Source organism: Protopterus annectens, chromosome 2.part2 (assembly GCF_019279795.1).
Source record: "Protopterus annectens isolate FY-2018-M chromosome 2.part2, PAN1.0, whole genome shotgun sequence".
NCBI lineage: Eukaryota > Metazoa > Chordata > Ceratodontiformes > Protopteridae > Protopterus > Protopterus annectens.
In genome coordinates, this window is record NC_056730.1 from 891,333,802 (window position 1) to 891,358,922 (window position 25,121).

General features: G+C 44.7%; 1 protein-coding gene across 1 annotated transcript in view; it reads left to right on the forward strand.

Annotated features, from left to right (window-relative positions):
- The window catches only part of DCP2 (decapping mRNA 2), a gene marked incomplete in the record, with an annotated part of 579,459 nt that overhangs the window by 539,523 nt on the left and 14,815 nt on the right, over positions 1-25,121 (forward strand). Inside the window, 2 exon segments of the mRNA XM_044064209.1 lie at positions 24,572-24,679; positions 25,010-25,061. Of these exon segments, the coding sequence (XP_043920144.1) occupies positions 24,572-24,679; positions 25,010-25,061 (160 nt within the window).

Here is a 25,121-nt window from a genome sequence, read left to right on the forward strand (position 1 = left end):
AGTGGAAACTAGATCCACAAGTATTCGCAATGATAACTCAAAAATGGGGGAGCCCAGACATAGATCTGTTTGCTTCCCCCCAAAACTACCAACTACGGAAATTCTGCACAAGGACATATCACACACTAGCTTGGAAAGTGGACACCCTCTCATTCAGTTGGAAAACATTGACAGTGTATGCCTTTCCTCCACTGCCTCTTCTGGCAAAGGTGCTGCTGAAAGCCAGATTAGAGAGGCCACAAATGATACTCATTGCTCCAGACTGGCCACGCCAATACTGGTATCCAATACTAAGGAACATGGCTCAAGGCCCACCATGGAGTTTACCTACAATTCCTCACCTGCTCACTCAGCAAAACAATCAGATTCTACACAGCCAGCTCAAGACTTTAAATCTGGCTGCATGGCAAATTGCCTAAACAACCAGTCAACACTTCTCTCTAAAGCTGTGATGGACGTCATTCTGGAGGCCAGGAGGCCCAGCACCAGGAAAGTCTATTCAGACAAATGGAAAAGATTCTGCGCCTGGAACCAGGCTAAAGGCCAAAATCCCCTTGTCCCAAATATTCCTCAGATTCTTCAATATTTAACTGAGATGTTGCACAAAGGACTTTCCTTCTCATCTATTAAGATCCATGCCTCAGCTATTTCAGCTCAATACAACACAGATCCTCCTATATTTTCACATCCATTACTAAGAAAGTTCCTCAGAGGGGCTAAGCACATAAGACCACCCCGGAGAGCACCAACACCAACTTGGGATCTCAACTTTGTTTTGGAAAAGCTTACACTTCCGCCCTTTGAACCAGCTTTCAGAGCTGATCTACAGTTCCTATCATGGCAAACTGCCCTGCTGCTAGAAATAAATTCAGCACGAAGAGTCTCAGAACTATAGGCCCTAATGGCAGTGGAGCCTTTCATCATTTTTCATCAAGACAGTCTGTCTACGAACTAACCCTTCCTTTATGCCAAAGGTGATATCCATTGTGGCCCTAAACCAAACCATTCATTTGCCCACCTTTTATCCAAACCCCCAGAACAAAGGGGAAAGGCTCCTACACTCTTTGGACATTCACAGGCAATTCCGTTACTACTTGAATAAAACTAAGGTTTTCAGAAAATCTGACCAGCTCTTTGTATCCTATGCTGCAGGATCTCAAGGAAAAGCTATCTCAAAACAGACCATTTCAAAATGGATAGGACATTGTATCCATTTCTGCTACACACACCATGGGAAATCTGTGCCTGGTAACATCAGGCCCCATTCCACCAGGGCTACAGCAACATCAACAGCCTTCCTCAGAGGGGTACCAACCAAGGATATTTTGGAGGCTGCAACTTGGAGTTCAGTGCACACCTTCACCAAGCACTGTCACTTACCTCTATACTCTAAAACCAGAGCTGGCTTTGACACTGCAGTTCTGCAGGGCCTACTAGCCTCTCCAAACCCTGTTTAGTTCCACCACCCATCCTTAGCTTTGGGATTCAACCCAAGTGTGTTGACTGCAGTAGTGTAACACGATGAACATAGTACAGTTTTGTACCTACCATAAATGTAGATGTTCGAGTGTTCACACTGCTGCAGTCCAGGTTACCCTCCCTCCATCCCCTCTGAACTAGCTGGACTTATCTATACCTTTCTATCCTATACAACCTCTGTGGTGTATTTGCTTGTGACTGAAGGTATTGTTTTATTTTTATATGTATATTTTTATATAGCAACATGTATTGCCTACCTATTGGGGGCACCTGACATCTGGGGCAAGAAAAACTGAAGAAAATGGCATTGGATGCATCTTATATACCCCTGGCGCACTGACGTTAGGGAAGAAGCGACAGCAACTGACGCCGGACCAAGACTTTGGAACTCTGGCCGACTCTTGGGACCGCCTGGCGGCAGGATAACCCAAGTGTGATGACTGCAGCAGTGTGAACACTCGAACATCTACATTTATGGTAGGTACAAAACTGTACTTTTCCTCTGATGACCAGGATTTACCCTTAACTGTCTGTGAGGATTCTAATGCAGAGGACTATATTCCCCCTGCTTCTCCTCCAGAGGATTTTTCTTTTGGTGAAACCTTGCATACTCCTAGGGGGCATTTTCCCTGGGAAAGCCAGGATTACTCTGATTCTGAAAAGGCTTAGGATTTTACACTTGCTCCAACACAGGCCTTTAGCTATCCCTCCTGTACTAGACATTGTTGATGATGCCTTTTTGGAATCTAGCTTGGCCCCTGATTCTTTACCTCCTGCTCCCAGAAAACCTGATAGATATTACAGGGTTCCTGACTCTCACAAGTTCCTTTTTAAAAATCCTACTGCGGCTCCTGAGACCATTTCACAGGGACCCAAGGGCATTAAGGCTACTACTGCCAAAAATCCTACCCCCTCTGATAGAGATTCCAGGGCCCTGGATAGATGGGGTAAAAAGGTATACACCTCTGCAACCTTGGCCATTAGGGCCTTAAACTGCCAGTTTCATATGTTAAAGTATCAGCAGCATATTATTGGATTGCTTAAACAGAAAATGATGTTGATTCCTGACTGTGCTGTGAAAATAAGGATTTAATGCATTCTGCTGAACAGGTTGGAAAGCATATTTGCAATGTGGTTTTGAGTCACTAGAGGCATCTTGCAGGGCTGCTGTCACTGGGTCTGTACTTAGAAGGCATGCTTGGCTTAGGGAACAATTTTTGCCAGAGCATGTTAAAACTAAATTGCTGGATGTTCCCTTAAATCAGGATTGCTTGTTTGGCAACAAAGCAGAAGAAGTTCTTAAAAAGATGGAGGAAGAAGCTAAATTTATGCAAACTGTTAAAGATTTCCTACAAGTACAGCCTCCAAGATTTAGTAGACATTGGCCCTCTAAGAATTGGTCCTTTCCTGCCCCTTCCTGGCCTCCTCAGTCCAGACCCAGAACCAGCAGAACACCCTGGCTTCAGTCCCAAGGTATGTACAGGGCTAAGCAGTGGATGGCTCCCACTTCCAAATCAGGGAGTGGTAAGACTCCCCCTATGGTAAGCTGTCTCAATGACTTAACTTTAAAACTTCCAAGCACTTTTCAACTGACTGCACCTTTAGGGGAAAGATTGTTCTGCAAGCAAAAAACTGGGAACTTATTACCCAGGACAAATGGGTTTTAAATATAGTTTCCCAAGGATACAGATTTCACTTCCACATGTTACCAACCCCAAACGGTTGGCCAGATTTACCCCCAAATCAGTGGGCTGAGGCTCAAAAGCAAGTACTCTCTCTCTTAAGCTTAAAGTCTAATCAGACTGTACCAGAAGAGGAAAAGGGACAAGGTTTCTACTCAAAGACTTTTCCTGGTACCCAGAAAAGACAACTCATGGCGTCTTATCCTGGACCTTTCTATCCTAAACACCTTTTTGGTGATTCCAAAATTCAAGATGTTAGCTTTTCACCAGTTGCTTCCTATGCTAGGCAAGGATGCCTGGTTGGCAACAGTGGATTTAAAGGAAGCCTACCTGCACATCCCAATCAGGGAATCTTGCAGAAGATACGTATGCTTCAAAGCAGGCTACATGCACTATCAGTTCTCTGCACTGCCCTTTGGCTTATCTACTGCACCCAGGGTATTCACAAAGTGCCTAGCTCCAGTCATTGCATTTTGCAGGCAAAGAAATATTCAAATATACCCATGCCTGGACGATTGTCTAATTCAGGCAGAAAGCCAGGACATACTTTTGAATCATCTGGCATTTCTACAAAAGGTGCTAACTTGTCTGGGGTACACCATAAACGAAAAGAAATCACATCTTGTACCGTCAGCAAATTATATTCCTGGGAGCAAGCTTGAACACAACTTCCCAGATGGCTTTCCTCACACCAGAGAAACAAATTCTTTTGACAACTTACTTCAAACTAATGGCAGCAAAAACCCTGCTATGTGCAAGGCAAATATTGCAAGTCTTGTGGTTCATGGCCTCCTACATTCTACTAATTCCATATGCAAGACTGCATATGAGGAAACTACAGTGGTATCTAAAAAGCCTATGGTGTCAACATTCTCAGGATCTAGAAGCAATGATTCCTATCATACCTTGCCTGCAGTTAGAGTTCCTTTGCTGGGCAGAGGCCTGCCAGCAAAACAAGGGACTACCATTCAGTCTACCCACTGCCGCCCAAACCCTAGCAACAGACGCATCAGACTATGCATGGGGGGCTCACCTGGCAGAGAAATGCATTCAGGGCAAATGGAACCCAAGTCAAATGCACCTGCATGTCAATCAAAAAGAAATATTAGCTGTACAGAATGCTATGACAGTCTTCAAGGACAACATTCTTCCAGGACAATTAATGGTAAAGACGGACAACACCACTGTTATGTGGTGCATAAACAAGCGGGGGGAGGGGTACCCATTCATACCCCCTCCGCAGACTAGCTGTGGGTCTGTGGAACACAGCCTTCAGCTACCAAGTGCATCTACAGGCGCAGTTCCTACCAGGAAAACTAAATACACTGGCAGACGAATTAAGCAGAAATCTCATGGACCCACACAAGTGGAAACAGGAACCAAAGACTTTTAACATGTCGATAAACAAATGGGGGAGCCCCTGATATAGACCTTTTTGCCTTCCCCCAGAACTACCGATTCGACAAATTTTTCACAAGGACTCCCCACAAACAAGCTTGGAAAGTGGATGCTCTGTCCTTCAGCTGGAAAAATCTGTCAGTTTATGCCTTTCCTCTCTAAAGTACTACTAAAGATCAAACAGGACAAATCAAGGACGATACTGATTGCACCAGACTGGCCACGCCAACACTGGTACCCCCTCTTGCGCAGTGTGTCACTGCTGGCTCCATGGCACCTGCCTCAGACCACTACCCTGCTATCACAGCAGAAGAGCCAGATTCTGCACCCTCAACTTCAATCCCTGAACCTGGCAGTCTGGCTAATTACCTAATCTGTCCATTACCATTCCTCAGTAAACAAGTATTGGATGTAATTTTGAAGGCAAGGAGGCCTAGTACTAGAAAATCTTATGCTGAAAAATGGAAAAGATTCTGTGCCCAGAACCATACTCAAGGGATGGGCACAGCAGCACCCAATTTACATCAGATTCTTCAATATTTAACTGAGATGCTTCACAAGGGTCTTTCTTTTTCCTCCATCAAAATTCATGCCTCAGCCATTTCAGCTCATTACAACACTGAACCACCCCTCTTTTCTCATCCATTGCTCAAGCAGTTCCTCAGGGGGAAAAAACTTAAGATCACCCAGGAGAGCCCCAACTCCAACCTGGGACCTTAACTTTGTATTGGAAAAACTCACTCTTCCTCCTTTTGAGCCAGCTGCAAGTGCAGAGTTAAAATTCCCTTCTTGGAAAACGGCCTTCCTTTTAGCAATCACTTCAGCAAGAACGGTATCTGAATTTCAGGCCCTTATGGCAGTGGAGCCTTTCATCATCTTTCATGCAGACAGGGTGTCTTTCAGGACCAATCCCTCCTTCATGCCCAAGGTAGTGTCCAGTGTGGCTTTTAATCAGTCCATTCATTTGCCAACCTTCTTTTCTAATGCACAGAACAAAGGGGAACGGATACTGCACTCCTTAGATGTGCACAGACAACTTAGATTTTACTTGGACAGGACTAAACCTCAAAGGAAATCTGAACAACTTCTGGTGGCATTTGCTGCAGGGGCAGAGGGGAAGGCTATTTCAAAGCAAACCATTTCTAAATGGATAGGCCATCGCATTCAATTCTGCTATAAGCACCATGGAAAACCTGTGCCACAGGGGATTAGACCACATTCAACCAGGGCTGCATCTACCTCTGTAGCCTTTCTCAGAGGTGTTCCTTCCAGGAACATCCTAGAAGCTGCTACCTGGGTTCTGTACATACCTTCACCAAGCATTACCATTTACCAATTTTTTCTAAATCCAGAGCTGGCTTTGCCACTGCAGTCTTGCAGGGCCTTATAGCTGGTCCTAATGCTATCTAAATTTCTCCTCCCATCCTTAGCTTTGGGAATCTACCCAAATGTGATGACTGCAACAGTGAAACACGAAGAACATACTACAGTTGTGTACAAAATGTAGATGTTCAAGTGTATTCTCTGTTGCAGTCCTGGTTACCCTCCCTCCAGTCCCCGGACTTCTTTTGGCTATACCTCTACTCTCCTTTACTATGCTTAAAAGCTTTTTGGTGTATTTGCTTTTTTGTTGGAGGTATAACCTTGTATATATACATTTAATTGCTTCCCATTAGGGGGGCACCTGACATCTGGGGCAAGAAAAACTGATGTAATGGTGTCGGCTGCATGCTTTATACCCCTGACTACCTGACATCACAGAAGATGAGACAGCAGCTGACACAGGACCCAAGACTTTGATAATCAGGCCGACTGAGGGCTACTGCAAGTAGATAACCCAAATGTGATGACTGCAACAGTGAATACACTTGAACATCTGCATTTCTGGTAAGTGTACACAACTGTACTTTTTTCTACTCAGTAATCCTACTTCAAGGAATCAGAGGGGTGGAAAGATGTGATTCAAAAAGTCCCAGGGGCCTTTCCAGAACACACGTGGCAGCGGCTTAGACACAAGACACTGACTGCAAGGCAGAGGTGGCCCCCAAAACCAGGGTTCCATAGATGACTCCTATGGACAACCCTACCAGTGCTCCTGAAAGGAGGCCCTATTGCTTACCTCTGGAAGCAGTTGGGGGAAGACTGTCATTGCAGTCAACAACCTGACTACAAGTAACCTCCGATACTTGGGTGCAGAAAATCATTACCAGAGGTTATCATATCCCCTTCACCCTTCTCCCGAGATCACTGAGAAAAATCTGCAATGGTCCACCTAATCAGAGTGAGCAAGCAACCATAGACATTCCAAAGCTGCTAGAAAAGAGTCATCCAAGAAGTCCCACCAGACCACATAGGGTCTGGATTTTTATTCCAGGTTCTTTTTGGTGCCAAAGATGACAGAGGACTGGAGGCCAATATTGGACCTCAGCCTTCTCAACAACTTTGTTCAGCAGACAGAATTCAGGATGGTCACTGTTCAGTCTATTCTTCCCTTTCTAGGGGAAAACGATTGGCTGCGCTGTACAAACCTTCAAGATGCGCATTACCACATAAAGATGGACAAACGCTCAAGAAGGTTTCTCCGCTTTTGGCTGGGGGGCAGTCATTACCAGTTCAGAGGGCTGCCCTTTGGCCTCATCACAGTCCCCAGGGTGTTCACCAAATGCATGGCAGCAGTCACGGCTCATGTGAGATTACACTGATTCCGGGTTTTTCCTTATCTAGATGCCTGTTTCCTCACTGCCCCTACCAGGCATCTACATTTTCAAGCCACAGACTTCATCATACACTTGTTCAGTACCCTAGGTATAACAGTCAACTATGAAAAGTCACAGCTGTCTCCCACTCAGGACCTAGAATTCATAGGAGCCCACTTCAACACAGATGTTCGTGTTTCACTGTTGAAAAATTGAGGAAAATGGCGTCGGCTGCATCTTTTATACCCCTGGCACACTGACGTCAGGGAAGAGGCGACAGCAACTGACGCCGGACCAGGACTTTGGAATTCAGGCTGACTGCGGGTAGCCTGCCAGCTGGATAACCCAAGTGTAATGACTGTAACAGTGAATACACTCGAACATCTACATTTATGGTAGGTACACAACTGTACTTTCCGTGCATAGCTTCTCTCCCCTTTCACAAACCCCAAAAGATAAGATCTTGAGTACAGCTCATTCCAGTAGAAGAATGAGTCCAGCTCATTCCAGTAGAAGAATGAGTCCAGCTCATTCCAGTAGAAGAATGAGTCCAGCTCATTCCAGTAGAAGAATGAGTCCAGCTCATTCCGGTAGAAGAATGAGTCCAGCTCATTCCGGTAGAAGAATGAGTCCAGCTCATTCCGGTAGAAGAATGAGTCCAGCTCATTCCGGTAGAAGAATGAGTACAGCTCATTCCGGTAGAAGAACGAGTACAGCTCATTCCAGTAGAAGAACGAGTACAGCTCATTCCAGTAGAAGAATGAGTACAGCTCATTCCAGTAGAAGAACGAGTACAGCTCATTCCAGTAGAAGAACGAGTACAGCTCATTCCAGTAGAAGAACGAGTACAGCTCATTCCAGTAGAAGAACGAGTACAGCTCATTCCAGTAGAAGAATAAGTACAGCTCAATCCAGTAGAAGAATGAGTACAGCTCATTCCGGTAGAAGAATGAGTCCAGCTCATTCCGGTAGAAGAATGAGTCCAGCTCATTCCGGTAGAAGAATGAGTCCAGCTCACTCCGGTAGAAGAATGAGTCCAGCTCACTCCGGTAGAAGAATGAGTCCAGCTCACTCCGGTAGAAGAATGAGTCCAGCTCACTCTACTTGTTCTCCAAGCCCTAGGATTTCTGGTGGCGGCCATCATCTTAGTCCCATTGGCGTGCTTTTGTATGAGGATCCTTCAATGACTTCTGGCCTCCGATCTTTTTAACAGGACATTGCAAAAAGATCTATTCTGGTGGATGCAGTCAGAAGAAATTCTAATGGGCCATCCCTTTGTTTCCCCACAACCCAAGGCCATAGTGACCACGGATGCCTCCCAGATGGGCATTATCAGGGATGAGCAGTCCAAGGCACTTGGTCCCCACAAGAGGCCAGCTTGCACTTCAGTGTCCAGGAAATGAGCAGTGCTCCTAGCATTGTAAGCCTTTCAATCTGCTCTTTCTCTGGGAACAGTTGCGATCCAGTCAGACAACATGTTAGTGGTATGGTATATCAACAAACAAGGGGGAACCAAATTCTACCCCCTTTGCCGGGAAGCTCTGAGTGTGGCAATGGGTGATATCTTCCAACTGCTTTCTTTGTGGCAACGCATATCCTGGAGAGTTCCAGTGTGATAGCGGACAAGCTGAACAGACACATTCTACTGCCTCATGAGTGGTCTCTCAATCCCAAAGTGGCGAAGGAAATCTTTCACCGATGGGGCTAGCCTTGCTGCAGTCTCTTTGCCTCCCCAATGAACAGCAAGTGCGGCAGCTACTTTGCCCTAATCCCCCCCCCCCCCAGGGGAAGTCCCCAAATGACACTGTCCTCCTTGATTGGCCCTCTGGTCTTCTTTATGCCTTTCCCCATTTCCTCTCATACCTCTCTTCCTTAAGAAAGCTCAAAGGTTGTGAAGCAAAGTGATTCTCATTGCTCCCTCCTGGCCCAGGCAAATTTAGTTTCCCTTTTTGTGGCCTCACTTGATTCACCAACCATGGATTCTGGACCTGCAGGGATTGGTGCACCCCAATCTGCACCCAGTCAAGCTCACAGCTTGGTTCCTCCAGTTCTGTTAATTGCCAGGCAGAAAAACATAACTTCCCAAGTACAAAATGTTCTTCTGGCCTCCATAGGCGTTTTACCAGGAGAGATTACTCCAGTAAATGGAAGAGATTTTCGGTTTGGGCCTCTTTAAACAATTTAGATCTCTTTTCGGCACCTGTTGAAAATGTGCATTTTTTAGCCACTTTATTTGACCAAGGAGTTTTAGCTTCCACCATTTGAGTCCGGTTAGCAGCCATTTACAGTTTTCACAATGGCTATGACGACCATCCTCTAATTTCCCATCACCTGTGCAAGGTTTTTCTCAAAGGTGCCTTACGACTAAAACCCCCATTCAAAGATCGTATAGTTCTGTGGAATCTTACCTTATTTTTGCAATCTTTAGTACTACCTCCCTTTGAACCAGCAGCTACCTGCCACCTTAAATTCCCTTCCTGGAAAACTCTTTCTAGTAGCATTACTTCTGCAAGAAGAGTCTCTGAGATCCAGGCATCATGTGCAAAGCACCCCCCCATGTCATCTTTCATAAAGGCAGGGTGTCCTTGAGAACTAACTCTTCATTCCTTCCTAAGGTGGTTTCAGAGTCCAATATTAATCAAATTATTGAATCCTGTAATAGTCTCCCAGCCATTCACCTTAATATCCATGGGTTCATTCAACTCATTCAATCCCCTACCCGATTCAACAAAAACCCTAACAATTATACCTTACTTGACTGGATCCTAGTCAACAAAGCCCCTCACTCTTACCTAGCAGGCTGCTTACCTGACAGTCTTAGTGACCACTCCCCCACTTTCCTAGCTCGGCACCACACAAACAGTCCGAAGCCCATTATCCACAGGCAAATACGGAATAAGTCCAAATTCAACCCCAACTCCTTCATCTCCACCCTGCAAAAATTTAACTGGTCACCACTAAAATACCTCAACCTAGATGAGGCTGTCCACTTCTTCAACAGTACCTTCCTCTCCATCCTAAACACCCATGCTCCTGTAAGAAATGCCAAAGTCAGATCTAGGCATGCCTCATGGTTACAAAAGACCACCAGAATCCTAATGAAATCCAGAGAAAAGGCCTGGGAGCACTGGCGACTAACAAAAAATAACTCAGATAGGCAATCATTCCTTGAACTGCGCAATAAAGCCAGAAAGCATATAAAATTAGACAAATCCCTCTACTATAAATCCACCCTAAACTCTACCCACCACAACCCTAAGCAATTCTGGTCTGCTATTAACAATATCCTCCACCCAGGGAAGGTTGATACCCCCCAGCCGTCCATCCCCCCCCCTCCTCCAGCAGTATTGCTGAATCCTTCAACAAACACTTCACTGAAACTGTAACATCTGTAAACAAACAACACTTCCCTACAACAGCCCCCCCAACTCCTAACCCTAAACCCCCATTTCTCTTTTCTTCACCTCAGTACCCACCTCCAACATAAAAAGACTATTGTCAAAACTTAAGTCCACCAAACTCGCAGCTGACAACCTCCCCTCTGAATACTTGAAAACTGCATCTGATACACTAGCCTACCCAATTTCAATTCTAATCAACCGCTCCGTAACAGAAGGCTATGTTCCCTCAATATGGAAAATATCCCTCATCATTCCCCTCCACTGACCTCTCCAATTACCGCCCCATTGTTATCCTCTCCCCTCTCTCCAAGGTACTTGGAAAAATGTAAACACCCAGGTCTCCAACTACCTCCTAGCTAATAATCTCGTCTCCAAAACCCAACATAGCATCAGGCCGTATCACAGCACTACCTCTGCTCTGCTCTCCTTCACCAACACTATACTTCATCACAAAAACAATGGCCTCTTCTCTACTGCTGTATTTCTAGATCTCTCAAAGGCCTTTGACATGGTATCTCATGAGCTGCTACTCTGTACTCTCCCCAACTTCTCCTTCTCACAACCAGCCTGCAGCTGGTTCCACAGCTGTCTACACGGACACCAGCAATCAGTAATCTGGAACAATAACAAGAGTCTATCCTTGACCCTCTACTATTCTCACTTTTCACTAATAACCTACATACTGCCACCACACAAGCATCTGTTATACAGTACGCAGATGACTCTACACTCATCTGCTCTGCCACTTCTCTACCAGAACTACAACAAATCACACAAGAATCATTCTCTTCTGTAGAAAGCTGGCTATCCAATGCTCAGCTCCTACTCAACCCAAGTAAGACAAAACTCCTGTTCCAATCTTCCAAAGCCACCCAAAACACCCCCCACTTCAACATTCTTGCCAAAGACAGTACCATCATCTCTCCATCAGAACACACAAAATCACTTGGTGTGGAAATATGCAACAAACTTAGATTTGACACCCACATATCTCTCACAATAAAAATAGTTCACAAGAAACTTCGGTGCATTATATCGAAGCCGCCAATTCCTAACCAAGGCAGCTAGAATCTCCATGGCCAATTCCCAGCTAATCTCCACCCTACTCTATGCATCCTCAATACTTACCAACCTTAGACAAACAGACCTACACAAGCTGGATGGTTGTTACAACAAAATTGCTAAATTTGACACTGGAATCTCCTACTGCAGCCATCATTGTATCTCCCTTAAAGAACTAAACTGGCTAGAACTCCCACAACTCCTTCACTTTAATCAACTCACCCTCGCTCATAAACTTATTAACCACCCCCTTAACATCCCTTCCCTTCAAACCCTTCTCCACCCCTATCACCCCACTAGGCCCCTAAGATCAAGCAACAAAAATCAACTCACTGTTATCAAACCCAAAAACTCAGCAGGAGAAGCCATATTTTCATGTACCATATCTAAACTTTGGAACAATCTTCCACCCTATATAACTACTCTACCTTCCAGCAGCATTTTCAAGACTGCCCTCAAATTCCACTTAAATTTACACTGGCTTTGTCCTTGTTCTAATCCAGACTAACACCCCCACCCTTACCCAACTATACTATCGCCACTACTAACCACAGTCAGAAATAGCTAGTTGTCTTTACATACTTTAACATCTTGTCTGACAACGTTGTTACTAGAATAAATGACAAGAAACTATCTTAATTTGCAGTATTTTCTGTATATACTGTTGATAATCAATATCTTGTTGTATTAAAGCCAACAACCAGTAATGTTGTTTACTATTGCTGCAATTTTGTATCTCTATCATGTAAATGATGTGGAGCTTTTCTTTCCGGGCATCTGCTGAAAAAGGACCTGCGTCCAGTCAGAATTTCCCGGTAAATAAATAAATTGAATTACCAGTTTTATTCCCCAAGTTTTCCAACAAAAATGAATATTGCTTACACTTATTGGACGTACATGGGCAACTCCGTTTTTACCTGTACAGGACTAGAGAGTCCAGGAAATCAGACCAATTAATTTCCTTTTCTGGTCCAATGGTGGGGCAAGCTGTATCAAAAGTGACCTTCTCGAAATGGCTGAGAGATTGTGTTACCTTTATTTATGCACATACCAACCATATGTTACCCAGGTCTGTTAAAGTGCATTTAATCAGATCAGTTGCAACATCAGCAGTTTTTCATTCAAAAGCTTCTTGGACGAAATTTGTGGACCTGCAACTTGGGCTGCACCTCATACCTTTATCACTCATTACAAATTGGATATGGTCTCCAGGGGAAGAGCATCCTTTGGCTCTATGGTTCTCAGGAATGTCCTTCAATAAGGGCACCCAGGAAATAAAATAACTGGGGATACTGTCCCATTCGTCAAGAATGAACAAAGATTGACAACACTGGATATAGAAGTTATGTACTCACCATAACGCTCCATCTCTGTTGTTGATCTTTTTTCATTCTTGACATCCCACCCACCTTCCCCCTCCTGTAGATTTCCTGGGGGATTGAACCCTTGTCCTGGGTTGCCATAGGGTTTTTGGCCTTGGACATTGCTTTGATTACAGTTACTGTGTATTCTCTTGCTGTTATCTGCAAACTTGATCTGAGGTAATGGAGAGAGGGGCATTGTGGGTAGAGTCTTAGCTCGAGAGTTTTTGGCTGGCACAAGCTGTATAACGGCTGAGCCGGTTCCCAGGATCGGAACAGAGTCCCATTTGTCAAGAATGAAGATCGATAACACAGATGGAAGGATGTTCTTCGTGTTTCACTGTATCACTTGTGGGTTATCCCTGCTGGGTAGCCCTCGGCCAGCCCGAGTACCAGAGAAAAGGTTGCCCTCCTGCATCTGCTGTTCTGTGAGTGTGGCTGATGTCAGGGCTATAAAGGGAGACAGCTGACACCATTACATCAGTCTTTCTTGCCATGGAGCCTAAAGCAGAAGCAGTTTTGCAAGTGCATTGGTCGGCTGTTGCCAGAGTGAAGACAACCGTCTAAAGCTATGTACCCCATTGGGGAGTCTTTTCTTGCCTTAAACCGATGTCAGAGAAAGTTAATAACTGTCTCAGTTGTGGAAAGTAGATCCCACACCGAGACTTCCATTCTCTCTGCGTCACCTGTTTAGGCCCAGACCACGACGTTCCATGGTTTCGGTTCAGTGCCCTCTTTAATGCTCGAACTATAAAGAGAAGAGCGGATATTGTAACTAGGCATTTTAGTCTGTCTTTCCACAATGCAAAATGGCATCGGTCTCTCAGTCAGTTATTGATTTTCCTAGGAAGAAAAAGGACCAAAGACAAGGATAGGCCTCCATATGTTAGGCCCTCTGATGACCCCGGCCTACCGTCCACCTCTACTCAAAGCAAGGTTACAGCTGAACTCATTGAGGTGCCTTCACAGCCCCTGATGACAGATGACGATCCACTGCAGGCCTCTACCGAGACCCATTTGGAGTCCGGTACACCGCCAGATCAACCTCCTCCTGCCGAAATGTCCTTTCTTCCTCACGAAGTTGGGTCTGGAGCCGCTTTGCAGGCACCGGCTTCCACTGAGCCCCCACTGACATAGGTTCATAAGTAAGTACTAGGCTATTGGCCCTAGGGCCTGTATAAGCCTAACCAAAAACCCAAGAAAATTATTTTCCTGTGCCCCTGTCGAGCAGACACACAGAGGTGATCCCTGGGGTGAATTTCCCATCCAATCATAAAGAGTTTTCTTGGAGAGTGCTAATGAGCTTTGTTTGATATAAATAGGTAGTTTGTTCCAGAGTATGGGAAGTCTCTGGGGCAGGAATCTATCCCTCCAGCATGTTCTGTTTATTGTGGTGACGAGGTTTAGGTCCCTAGAGCGTGTAGCTCAGAGGTGATTGGGATTTCTGTAAGTGGAGCATGTCCAACAGCTCTGGGTTTGAAATAGCTTTGTATGTTAGGCAGAGATCGCCTCTGAGTAGGCGATATGCGACGGAGTAAAGCTGGAGTTTTTTTGAGACTGTCTGCATAGGGCATCTGTTTGAGGCTGGTAATCCTCTTTGTGAGGTATTTCTGCAGCCTTTCCAGTTGTAGATGCCTTGTGAAGTACATACCAAAAGGGGCATTGTAGTCTATAAAGGGTCTAATGAGTGACGGGTAGAGGGGAACAATGACCTCTTTTTTTCCTGGATGAGAAACCTTTTGTGATGAGGTGTGTCACGTGGAAGGATTTCCTGACTACTGTGGCAATGTGATTATCAAAGGAGAGACTACTGTCCACCTGTGTCCCAAGGTCTCTTATCACACTTTCGGTGTTAAGTAGACTACCACCTATGTGGTAGTTCTTGGGTACAGAGTTTTTACCAAAGGGGATGACCATGCACGTTTTGGCATTGAGCTTGAGGCCATGGCTGTGACACCAGGCATCTGTCTCAGTGAGGCCCTTTTGTAGGATGTCCACATTGTTAGGAGTTTTGATTATGGCTCCTACTTTGCAGTCATCTGCGAACTTTGTTAGCGAAAGACCTTCTGTGTTAGCCTTTACTTCAGAAAAGTAGATACAAAACAGGAGAGGACTCAGGACTGAACCCTGTGGTACTCCACTTGTCACTGGTCTGAAGTCGGATTTGGAGTCCGCTACTTTTACAGTGTGGGTTCTGTCAGTGAGCCAGTTGGCAACCCATCTTGTGACATAGGGATTTATACCTAGTTTAGTGAGTTTATCTATAATTCCAGAGTGGGGGATGGTGTCAAAAGCCTTGGCGAGATCTAGATAGGCTGTGTGAACCACCTTACCATCGTCTACGGCTTTGGTGACTGTTTCAAAGAAGTCTATCAAGTTTAGGAGACATGATCTGTATTTTATAAACCCGAACTGGGCGGGGTCCAGAGTTTGGAGATCACCAATGTCTTTGTTTATAAGTTCCATGGCCTTGCAGACCAGGCTCGTTAGGCTAATGGGGTGGTAGTTCCCGGGGTCTGTGGTGGCTCCCCCTTTGTGGAGTGGGATAACCGTCGCTGTGCACCATTCAGTGAGCACAAAGCCTGAGGTGAGGCTATGATTGAACATGGTGCTTAGGTGGGGTGCCAGTTCATTCTGTAGTTCGTGTAGAACGCAGCCTGGGATGTTGTCAGGTCCCTTGGATGCTGTGTTCTTGGCTTTGGAGAGTGTGGTTTTTATCTGTGCAGCCGTGATTACAGGAACTTTGCATTCTTCCGGTATAGATATGGGCCTTTAGGGGGTGAAAGGGGGTAAAGTTAGCACTGAACCTATCTGCCAGGATGTTGGCAATATCAGTTGGTTCTGTATATTTAGTGCCATTGGGCTGCAAGTCAGAGCAGATCTGAGTGTTGCCGTGGAGATTCTTGACATAGCTATAGAATGCTTTGTGGTTGTCTTTAGAATCCAGATTCGTAAGTAACTTTGTTTTCATAAGTAGCTTTGGAGGATTTTATAAGGGATCTCAGCTTCTTACTGAGGCTGACTGGGGAGTTCCTCCAGTCATGGGATTTTACTCTTTTTTTTGCAACAGTTTCTTTCTTCTGTTGTAGACAATGAAAAATAAAAGGCAGCTGTTGCAAGACAAAAGCGACGCTTGGTAGATGGTAAATCCTTTATAAGCAGAAAACTCCAAATCCAGAAAAATACAGACAATATTCATCCAAGATAAAACAGTGCAAGCAAACACAGCAGTATTAAGCACTTTCGTCTGGTAGATGACTTCCTCAGAATACAAACTACTGAAATTAGCACCTGTTTAAATACATTGCTTACCCAATCACAAATAACTGACATCATTTCCCCCATTAACAAGGCTGCAGATACTTAATGCAAGCCAAATATAAAACAATAATACATATAAAAAGTTTAAAACATCCCTAAACAATATATATAACTAAATAAAAAACATAGATTTTAATTTCAACAGAGAAGATAAAGAAATTCTATCATTTAACCCAGGAGCATAATAAGCATTAAGCCTAATTTGCCATTTGAGTTCTACAAATTCCAAATACTCATTCAAGGGTCCCCCACGAGGTCCCAGATCTACCTGTTCCAAAATAAAGAACAGGAAGGAGTGGGTAGGTTCACTAACCAAATGTTTATATAGTGCATTCTTTTCATTTAGGTTTCTGATATCATATAAATGTTGATAAATCCTTAATCTTAGGGCCTTCTTAGTTTTACCTACATAGAAACTTGCACAGAATACAAATACACAACCCCTTTAGTATAACAGTACATCCTTTTTGAACTGGAAATATATCCAAAGTTTTTGAGCTTGATTTTTCCTCTGTCCATAACATAAGGGCATTGGGCACACCTCCCACACTTAAAGGTACCACCATTGTGGATGTCAAATTTTTGCCTTTCAAACAATCCTTTAAGGGAAGTGTCTCTTTTGTAAACCACTTGCAGTTCAATACCAAATTTCCCTGATAATTCAGGGTCAACATCAAATATTTTCCAACATTTGGAAATAATGTTTTTAATGTCATAAAAATTGGATGTGTAAGTAAGAGTAAGCACCTGTCCTAGTAGTGCAAGAAAATGACCATTCATTCTTTTAGTCTTAACTTCATTAAAAATATCTATGACAAAGGTTTCAGGGTACCCCCTCTTTTTTAATGTTTCACATTCAGTAAGAAAATCTGCAAAGTCAGACACCATTCTGGCCAGTCTTACATATTGGCCCTTAACTAGGGCTTTTTTCTGGTGCAATGGGTGTGCGCTTGTGTAATGCAATAGTGAGTCACAACTATATAGGAAACCTACCTATTCAAATTAACTATTGCATTATACAAGCGCATACCCATTGCACCAGAAAAAAGCCCTAGTTAAGGGCCAATATGTAAGACTGGCCAGAATGGTGTCTGACTTTGCGGATTTTCTTAGTGAATGTGAAACATTAAAAAACATGTTTTGTAAGAGGGGGTACCCTGAAACCAGATAAGGTGGCTGAAAGGTGTGGTGGTGATTATAGCCTGGTAATAGAGGGGTGTTCTCTGGAGCCTTGAACCAGATCTCTGTCACTGCACAGATGTCGATGTTCTCCATTTTAAGGAGTGCCTCGAGTGAATGCATTTTGAGGTTTAGACTTCTGGCATTGAGTAGCCTTACCCTCAGATTTTGGTTGCTTGTACCTGTTACGGTGGTGAATTTGTCATTTGAACCTTGCCTAAAAAAGGCACTATAGGGGTGCAAGAGCATTGGCCAGTATCCGGAATACCAAGGGCGATAGGTGCAGGCCATCTCTGGCAAAGCATTGTGGTCTGTCGAGGATGTCATCCCAGGCAGACAGATACTGGATTTCCTTAGAATGACACCAGAAGCTTAGCCAGTTGTTGAAGTCGATCATTTTGTCCCTGTACTGTGGTTTCATTCTGGGTGGTGTCAGGACGCTACTCAGGGCTAGGGTCATACCTGCCTGAGCTACAAGATCGGAGAGCTCCTCCATGTCTCTTTTCATGTAGTCCAGGGAGGTAAGTCTCAGGTCATTCACACCGACGTGGACAATGAGAGAGTCATATTTTGTACTTGTGGAGTGACCTGAGTGCGTGCCTTATGTGGCGGATCCTGGCACCAGACAGGTAGCTTGACAGTAACTTTCTGCTTGTTTAGCCTGGTGAGTGGAACATCAGTGTGCCTGACTTTAGAGCCACCTATGACTAGAGTGTTGGGTACGTTGTTATGCCTTATGGGCTGTGGTTGAGTGGCACACTGAGTTTGTGGGCTATGTCATTTGGGTTGTGTTGGGGGGTGGAGGTTGCTTGCGTTTCTGCTTTGGAGGTCTCTGTTGCTTGAGCAGATTATTATTGAGAGCCTCTGTGAATGTAGGTGTGTATTTTGTGTTTCTGTGTGTCTGTTTTGGTCGTGTAAGTTTTGAGGGACTATGTGATGAGTGTGGTGTGGTGCAAGTGTTTACCTTCTCCTTTTGACTGTCTAGTCCAGTCTTGGGTGATGAGAGCTTTGCTCCCGGTTTGGCTATACAAGTGCATCTCTCACAGGTTGTAGTGTTGGGTGTTAGGAGGAGAAGGTTGTCTGTGTACATGAGGCAATTGCTGCATTGCCCCAAGATGCCCAGATTCATCAGGTAGACAGGAGAAAACACCAGGAGCTGACCCTTAGACATGCTTGGATAGGTGCTTATTTATTAAGTACTAAAAACTGTTGTCCTCTAGACAAGTGAGGAACGTTGAGTGCTGTAGTAATTTGTAGCTTATTTCTTGCTTGCAACAGGTTTTGAACAAGTGCTGAGCTCATAGAAACAGATTTGAATGCTAAAACTAAAAACCTGGCTAGTTCTAAGGGAAAATTTGAAGAGCAGACTTTATGGCGCCAGGAATAGTTTAACCCTAGCTAAGCGGCGATGCACAAAGTGTATTTTTTTTTTATAATGTAACAGTAGCAAATGAGCAAACTGATTTTAATCAAATTAACCAGTTAACCAATAAAAAGCTAAAAACTGAGCCCCGTTCCAGCAGTCTTCGATCAGACAAGTTCTAACTGTACACTCCTGCCACTAGGGTGCAGGGGAACCTTCTCCAAAAAAAGATGGTCTGAATTAGTGCTCAAGTTATACAAAGAAAGCTTGATTCAGGATGTCTGAATCTAGTCTGTGCTACAGCAAACAAGGCGTACCAATTTCAGAAAGAAACGGTTCAGATAAGCAGGCACAATAAGCCTTTAACCAGAAATTCCCACCTCAGAAGGGCAGAATCTAGCTTCTCCTCCCACAAGAGTGCAGACCACAAACCTTCTTAATGAAAAATAACTGGCCTGAAGACCAAGTGCTGTAACCAGAACTAATACAATTTTAGAATAACAGACACTAAGCCTTCAGTTAGCATTTCCCAACTTAGAAGGATGTAAGCTACCTGTCCTGACACAGAAGTCCTGACCACAAACCTTCTTAATGTAAAACAACTGGTCTGGAGCCCAAGTGCTTAAACCAAAAGGCTTGGAATAACAGTTACAATTTAATCAGACTACTACCAAGCACTAATAAATGGAGCAGAATAAATACAATTGAGTACTTTTAAGAAGATGCAAAAGCAAAATAAAGTGACATTTTTTTTTTCCATCTGAAGCCAGGATTAGAACGACGACAACGCTGCCAGTCAAATTAACTCTGTATAGTATAAGGCTACTGATCCAGCTAGGCTCAAGCCAAAATCTACCCCCAAAAAGATCCCTTCGCAGGGCCCCAGCCACCGACCTTCTACTGGCCTGCCAGCCCCTCAATCGCAGCAAGTTCTCAGAATGGCAGAGGTCCTAATGACTCTGATCATGGGTAGTCAACCCCCCTACATCAGCCAAAAGAAAGAGACACTCCCCCATAGTTCCTCACAGACCCAGAATCAGTGGATTCAGATCTAGAGGAGTCAGACATGGAAGACCAGCCCTTAGCAGCATTTGAGGACTGATGCTGATGATCCAGTTCTGACTGCCTCTCCCCCCTGAGGAACTTTCCTTTGGGGAAACTCTAAATACTCTCAAAAATCTTTTTCAGTGGGAGGCCCAGGACTACCCCCAGTCTAAAAAGAGACTCGGGGAATTTCTAGATCTGCCTCAGCATAAGCCTCTGGCTGTCTCTCCTATTCTGGATGTAGTAGAGGATGTTTTTCTGGAATCTGCCCTCTCTCCAGATTCTCTCCCTACAGCACCCAGAAAACCAGATAGATACTACAGGGTGCAAGACTCTCACAAATACTTATTTGAAAATCCTACTGCACACCCTGAAGTAATTACTCGTGGCCCTAAGGGAGCTAGAGCTAGTTCTTCAAAAAAAAAAAAACATCCCTACTGACAAAGAAAGCAGAGCTCTAGACAGGATGGGTAAAAAGGTTTACACCTCAGCCACTTTGGCTCTGAGGACATTAAACTGCCAATTTCATATGATTAAATTCCAGCAGACTGTGCTCAACCTCATTAAATAGAAAATATCTGCCTTGCCTGACAGTAGCACTACAAGAGAACTAACAGACCTCATACAGTCAAGCTCTCAGGTAGCAAAGCACTCCTTACATTGTGGTTATGATGCCTTAGAAGCCTCTTCCAGGCCTGCCAGCTACAGGGTCAGTTATCAGAAGGAACGCCTGGTTAAGGGAGCAACCTTTGCCTGACCAGGTAAAATCCAAGATTTTAGATTCCTCTTTGGGTAAAGAGCAATTGTTTGGCCCCCAAGGCTGAGAAAGTCATCAAGAAAATGGAGGACAAAGTCAAATCCATGCAGACTGTCAAGGACTTGTAGGTACTGCCTCCAAGGTTCAGCAGAAACTTCCCTACCAAGCACTGGTCCTTTCCCTCTCAGGCTACGCCAATACAGAGAAAGGTATGCAGAGACAGTGGTCCACTGCCCCTCCAAGGCAGGAGAGTTCTAAGCTCATTTTCTTCAACAGACTCACAATGACTCCCTTCCCTCCCCTCTGCCCCCCAGGTCTCCAGACAAGCTAGGAGGAAGACTTTCCCTCTTCCTAGAAAATTGGCAGGCCATCACCTCAGATCTGTTTGTCCTGAAAATTGTTACCAGATGGTACAGATTGTATTTCAAAGAAAACCCAAGGAGGTCAGGTTGCCCAGACATCCCAGCAAACAAGACAGCAGAAGCAGTTTGCCAGATCCAAAAGCTTTATGCCTAGGGTGCTGTAGAACCCGTGCCCAATGAACAGACTGGAAAAGGATTTTACTCAAGACTTTTCCTGGTTCCCAGAAAAGAGGGCACATGGCGCCCTATCCTAGACCTCTGTACCCTGAATCTGTCCCTTCTTGATCCAAAATTCAAAATGTTGACACTACAAAAACTACTACCTATGCTCCTACTACAAGCCTAGCTAGTGACCCTAGATCTGAAGGATGCCTACCTGCATATTCCTGTCAGAGATTCCTGCAGGAGTTACCTAAGGTTCAGAGCAGGGCCCCAACACTTTCAATTCTTTGCACTGCCCTTTGGATTATCCACTGCTCCCAGAGTCTTTACAAAATGTTTGGCTCCAGTCATTGCTTACTGCAGACGGCCATACATATATACCCCTTTCTAGACAACTGCCTCATTCAGGCAGAAACCAGGGAAAAGCTCCTGCAGGACCTCTCCTTTGTGCAGACTCTACTGACCTCACTGGGGCTCACCATCAACATGGAGAAATCTCAGCTGCTACCCACACGAAGGATTACCTTCCTGGGCACTCTGCTAGACACATCCATGCAAATGCCCCCCCCCCCCCTCGAAGCAGAGTTTTCTGCAGTCCTACTTCCAACAGCTGGCACACAAGACCCACCTCACAACAGCCAGACAAATATTACAAGCCCTGGGATAAATGGCTTCCTGCATCATGCTGGTACCCCTTGCCAGATTGCATATGTGGAAACTGCTGTGGTACTTAAGGAACCTCTGGTGCCAATACTCCCAGTCTCTGGAGCACTAACTACCACTAATTCCTTGCTTAAGCAGGGATCTCCTCTGGTGGGCCCAGGCTTGCTCCCTAAACAAAGGCCTTCCTTTTGTCCTTCAGCCACACAAGCAAACCTTGACTACAGACACCTCAGACATTGCCTGGAGAGCCCACACTGGAACTCTGCAAACCCAGGCCTTTTGGGAACAGGAAGTTCAAGGTCTCCATATCAATCTGAAAGAAATGCTGGCAGTGCACAGAGCTTTTCTAACCTTTCAAGAGCATCTGTCACCAGGAGTACTCCTAATCAGGACAGACAACACCACTGTCATGTGGTACATCAACAAATAGGGGGCATTCATTCTTGTCCCCTATGTCACCTTGCCATGCAGATCTGGTAGTCGGCATCAAAGCTGGGACAGCAATCTCTTAGCTCAATATCTCCCAGGGTAGCAAAATACCCTGGCAGATCACTTAAGCGGACAGATCATGGACCCCCACAAGTGGCAGTTGCACCGGGAGACCTTCTCACAGATCGCGTCTGGGGGGAACCAGACATAGACTTCTTCACAAGCCACCAGAACTGTCAACTGGCCAAATTCTGCTCAAGACAGTTTCAACCAGACGCCTGGAGGGTGGGCGCCCTCTCCTTCCACTGGGGCAGCCTGTTTATGTATGCCTTTTCCCCACTTCATCTGATACATAGGGTTCTACTCAAGATCAGAGAAGGACCAAGGGCTATCCTTATTGCCCCAGATTGGCCAAGGCAGCACTGGTACCCTATGCTCCTCAGCATGAGCATTCACCCTCCCTTTACCCTACCCTCCACTGCAGACCTGGCCACACAGCAGGGAGGGAAGCTCCTGCATTCAGGTCTTGCCACACTCAAGTTAACAGTATGGCTGATTCTTCAAAGACAGTTACCACTGCAGCCCTCAGCAATCAGGTGTTCGACATTATTAAGGAGGCTCAGACCCAACACCAGAAATTCTTATTCCTCTAAATGGAAGAGATTCACCTGCTGGTGCTCCACTAGGAATACCACCAGCACCCAAAGCCTCTTTACCCCTGGTCCTGGACTTACCTGACAGAGCTTCTCCATAACAGTTTGTCTTGCTCCTCCATCAAGACTCGTACTTCGGCTATCTCAGACTACATCTAAGCGGATCAGCCTTTATTCTCTCAGCATCCCTTGAAGCAGTTCCTCAGAGGGATGGCCCACATCAGACCACCAAGAAGGCCCCCTGCTCCAGCTTGGGATCTAAACTTTGTCCTGGAAAAGCTGATTCTACCCCCTTTCGAGCCAGCTTCCTTAGCAGATCTCAAATACCTCTCGTGGAAAACTTTACGTTTTGCTAGCCATCACTTCTGCTAGGAGGGTATCTGAGCTCCAGGCTCTTATGGCCACTGAACCCTTTATCATCTTCCACGCAGACAGGGCCTCTCTAAGAACCAGCCCCTCCTCTGTGCCTAAGGTGGTTTCTGATGTAACCCTCAACCAGGCCATACACCTGTATACCTTCTTTCCAAAACTAACAAATAGATGGAAGAGAATTCTGAGCACCTTGGACTTGCACAGACAGTTGAGATTTTACCTTGACAGGACCAAATCAGTCAGGAAAACAGACCAGGTTTCATTCGCCCCTGTGGCAGGCAGATCATTTCCAAATGGATCTCTCATTGTATACATTTCTGCTATACCTTCCATGGAAAGAGCCCTCCCAAAACCATCAGATCTGATTCCACAAGAGCAGCCTGTGCCTCCACAGCCTTTCTGAGGGGTGTTCCTACCAAGGAAATTCTGGAAGCTGTAACTTTGACATCTATCCACACTTTCGTCAAGCACTACCAGCTAGCCACTTTCTCTAAAAATAGGGCAGAATTTGCATCTGCAGTCCTGCATTGCATGCTAGCATCCCCATGATTGTGCAGCTTTCCTCCACCCACTTCCTCTGCTTTGGGATTCTTCCCACAAGTGATAACAGTGAAACGTGAAGAGCGTAGTACAGTTGTTTACACTTAACATAAATGTAGATGTTCGAGTGTATTCACTGTTGCAATCCTGTTTCCCTCCCACTTACCCCCTTTTGTCTTTACTATTGTATATATCTTGTCTAGGGCTCTAAGACCTTTAGGGGTAAGAAAAACTGATGTAATGGTGTCGGCTGTCTCCCTTTATAGCCCTGACGACCTGACATCAGCCACACTCACAGAGCAGCTGACGCAGGAGGGAAACCTTTACTCTGGTATTTGGGCTGGCTGAGGGCTACCCAGCAGGGATAAACCACAAGTGATGTCTGCAACCGTGAAGATGCTCGAACATCTGCGTTTATGGTGAGTACATAACTTCTTTATGTTGTAGCCGTTAGGCTGGTAGTTGATGCAAAGCCAAATAAATACCTGACAAAACTGTATATTAGGGTGAAACCAATATTAAAGGATTAATGTTCTTATAATGTTGATGCTGTAATTACTTTTAAAGAAACTGTTAATCCCTTCAATCATTAGTTCAAGCTTGCTGCTTGTTGCAGCTGATACATTTTGTTTTATTGTTTCTTGCAGAACCAGCACTTGAGAAGTAATGGCAGAAAGCAGTATCAGGATTCTCCAAACCCAAAGAAGAGGACAAATGGCATTAACAGTCAGGTTAAACAGCAGTATCAGATCTTGGTGTGTAATCTTTTCTTGGCAATGTTTTGAGCTGGAGTACACTGTCAGACCAGAAAAAAAAATTCTAATGATGAAAACTTAGCTGGTGGTAGCATGTTGTCTAGAAGGGATCACTTGTGATATCTATCAAACATTAATAGGGTTCCATCCATATCCTGAGTACATTTAAACAGCGCTAGAAGTGCAGATTATTGGTTTAAAATTATTAGGATGAAAGCAAGCATACTTAATAGGAAACGTACAAATGTTATAGAATAGAATTTAAGTGGTAGTAATTCATTTTGAACATTTGACTGAAATATATATTTTTTTTAATTCCTGTGTTCTCAGAAATCTGAAAAGAAGTTTCTGCCAAGAAGACTTCAGGATAATTTTGAAAATGGTAACCACCTTTTCAGCAATTAAGTACTGTAATCACTGCATTTCTTTACACCATTCAAAC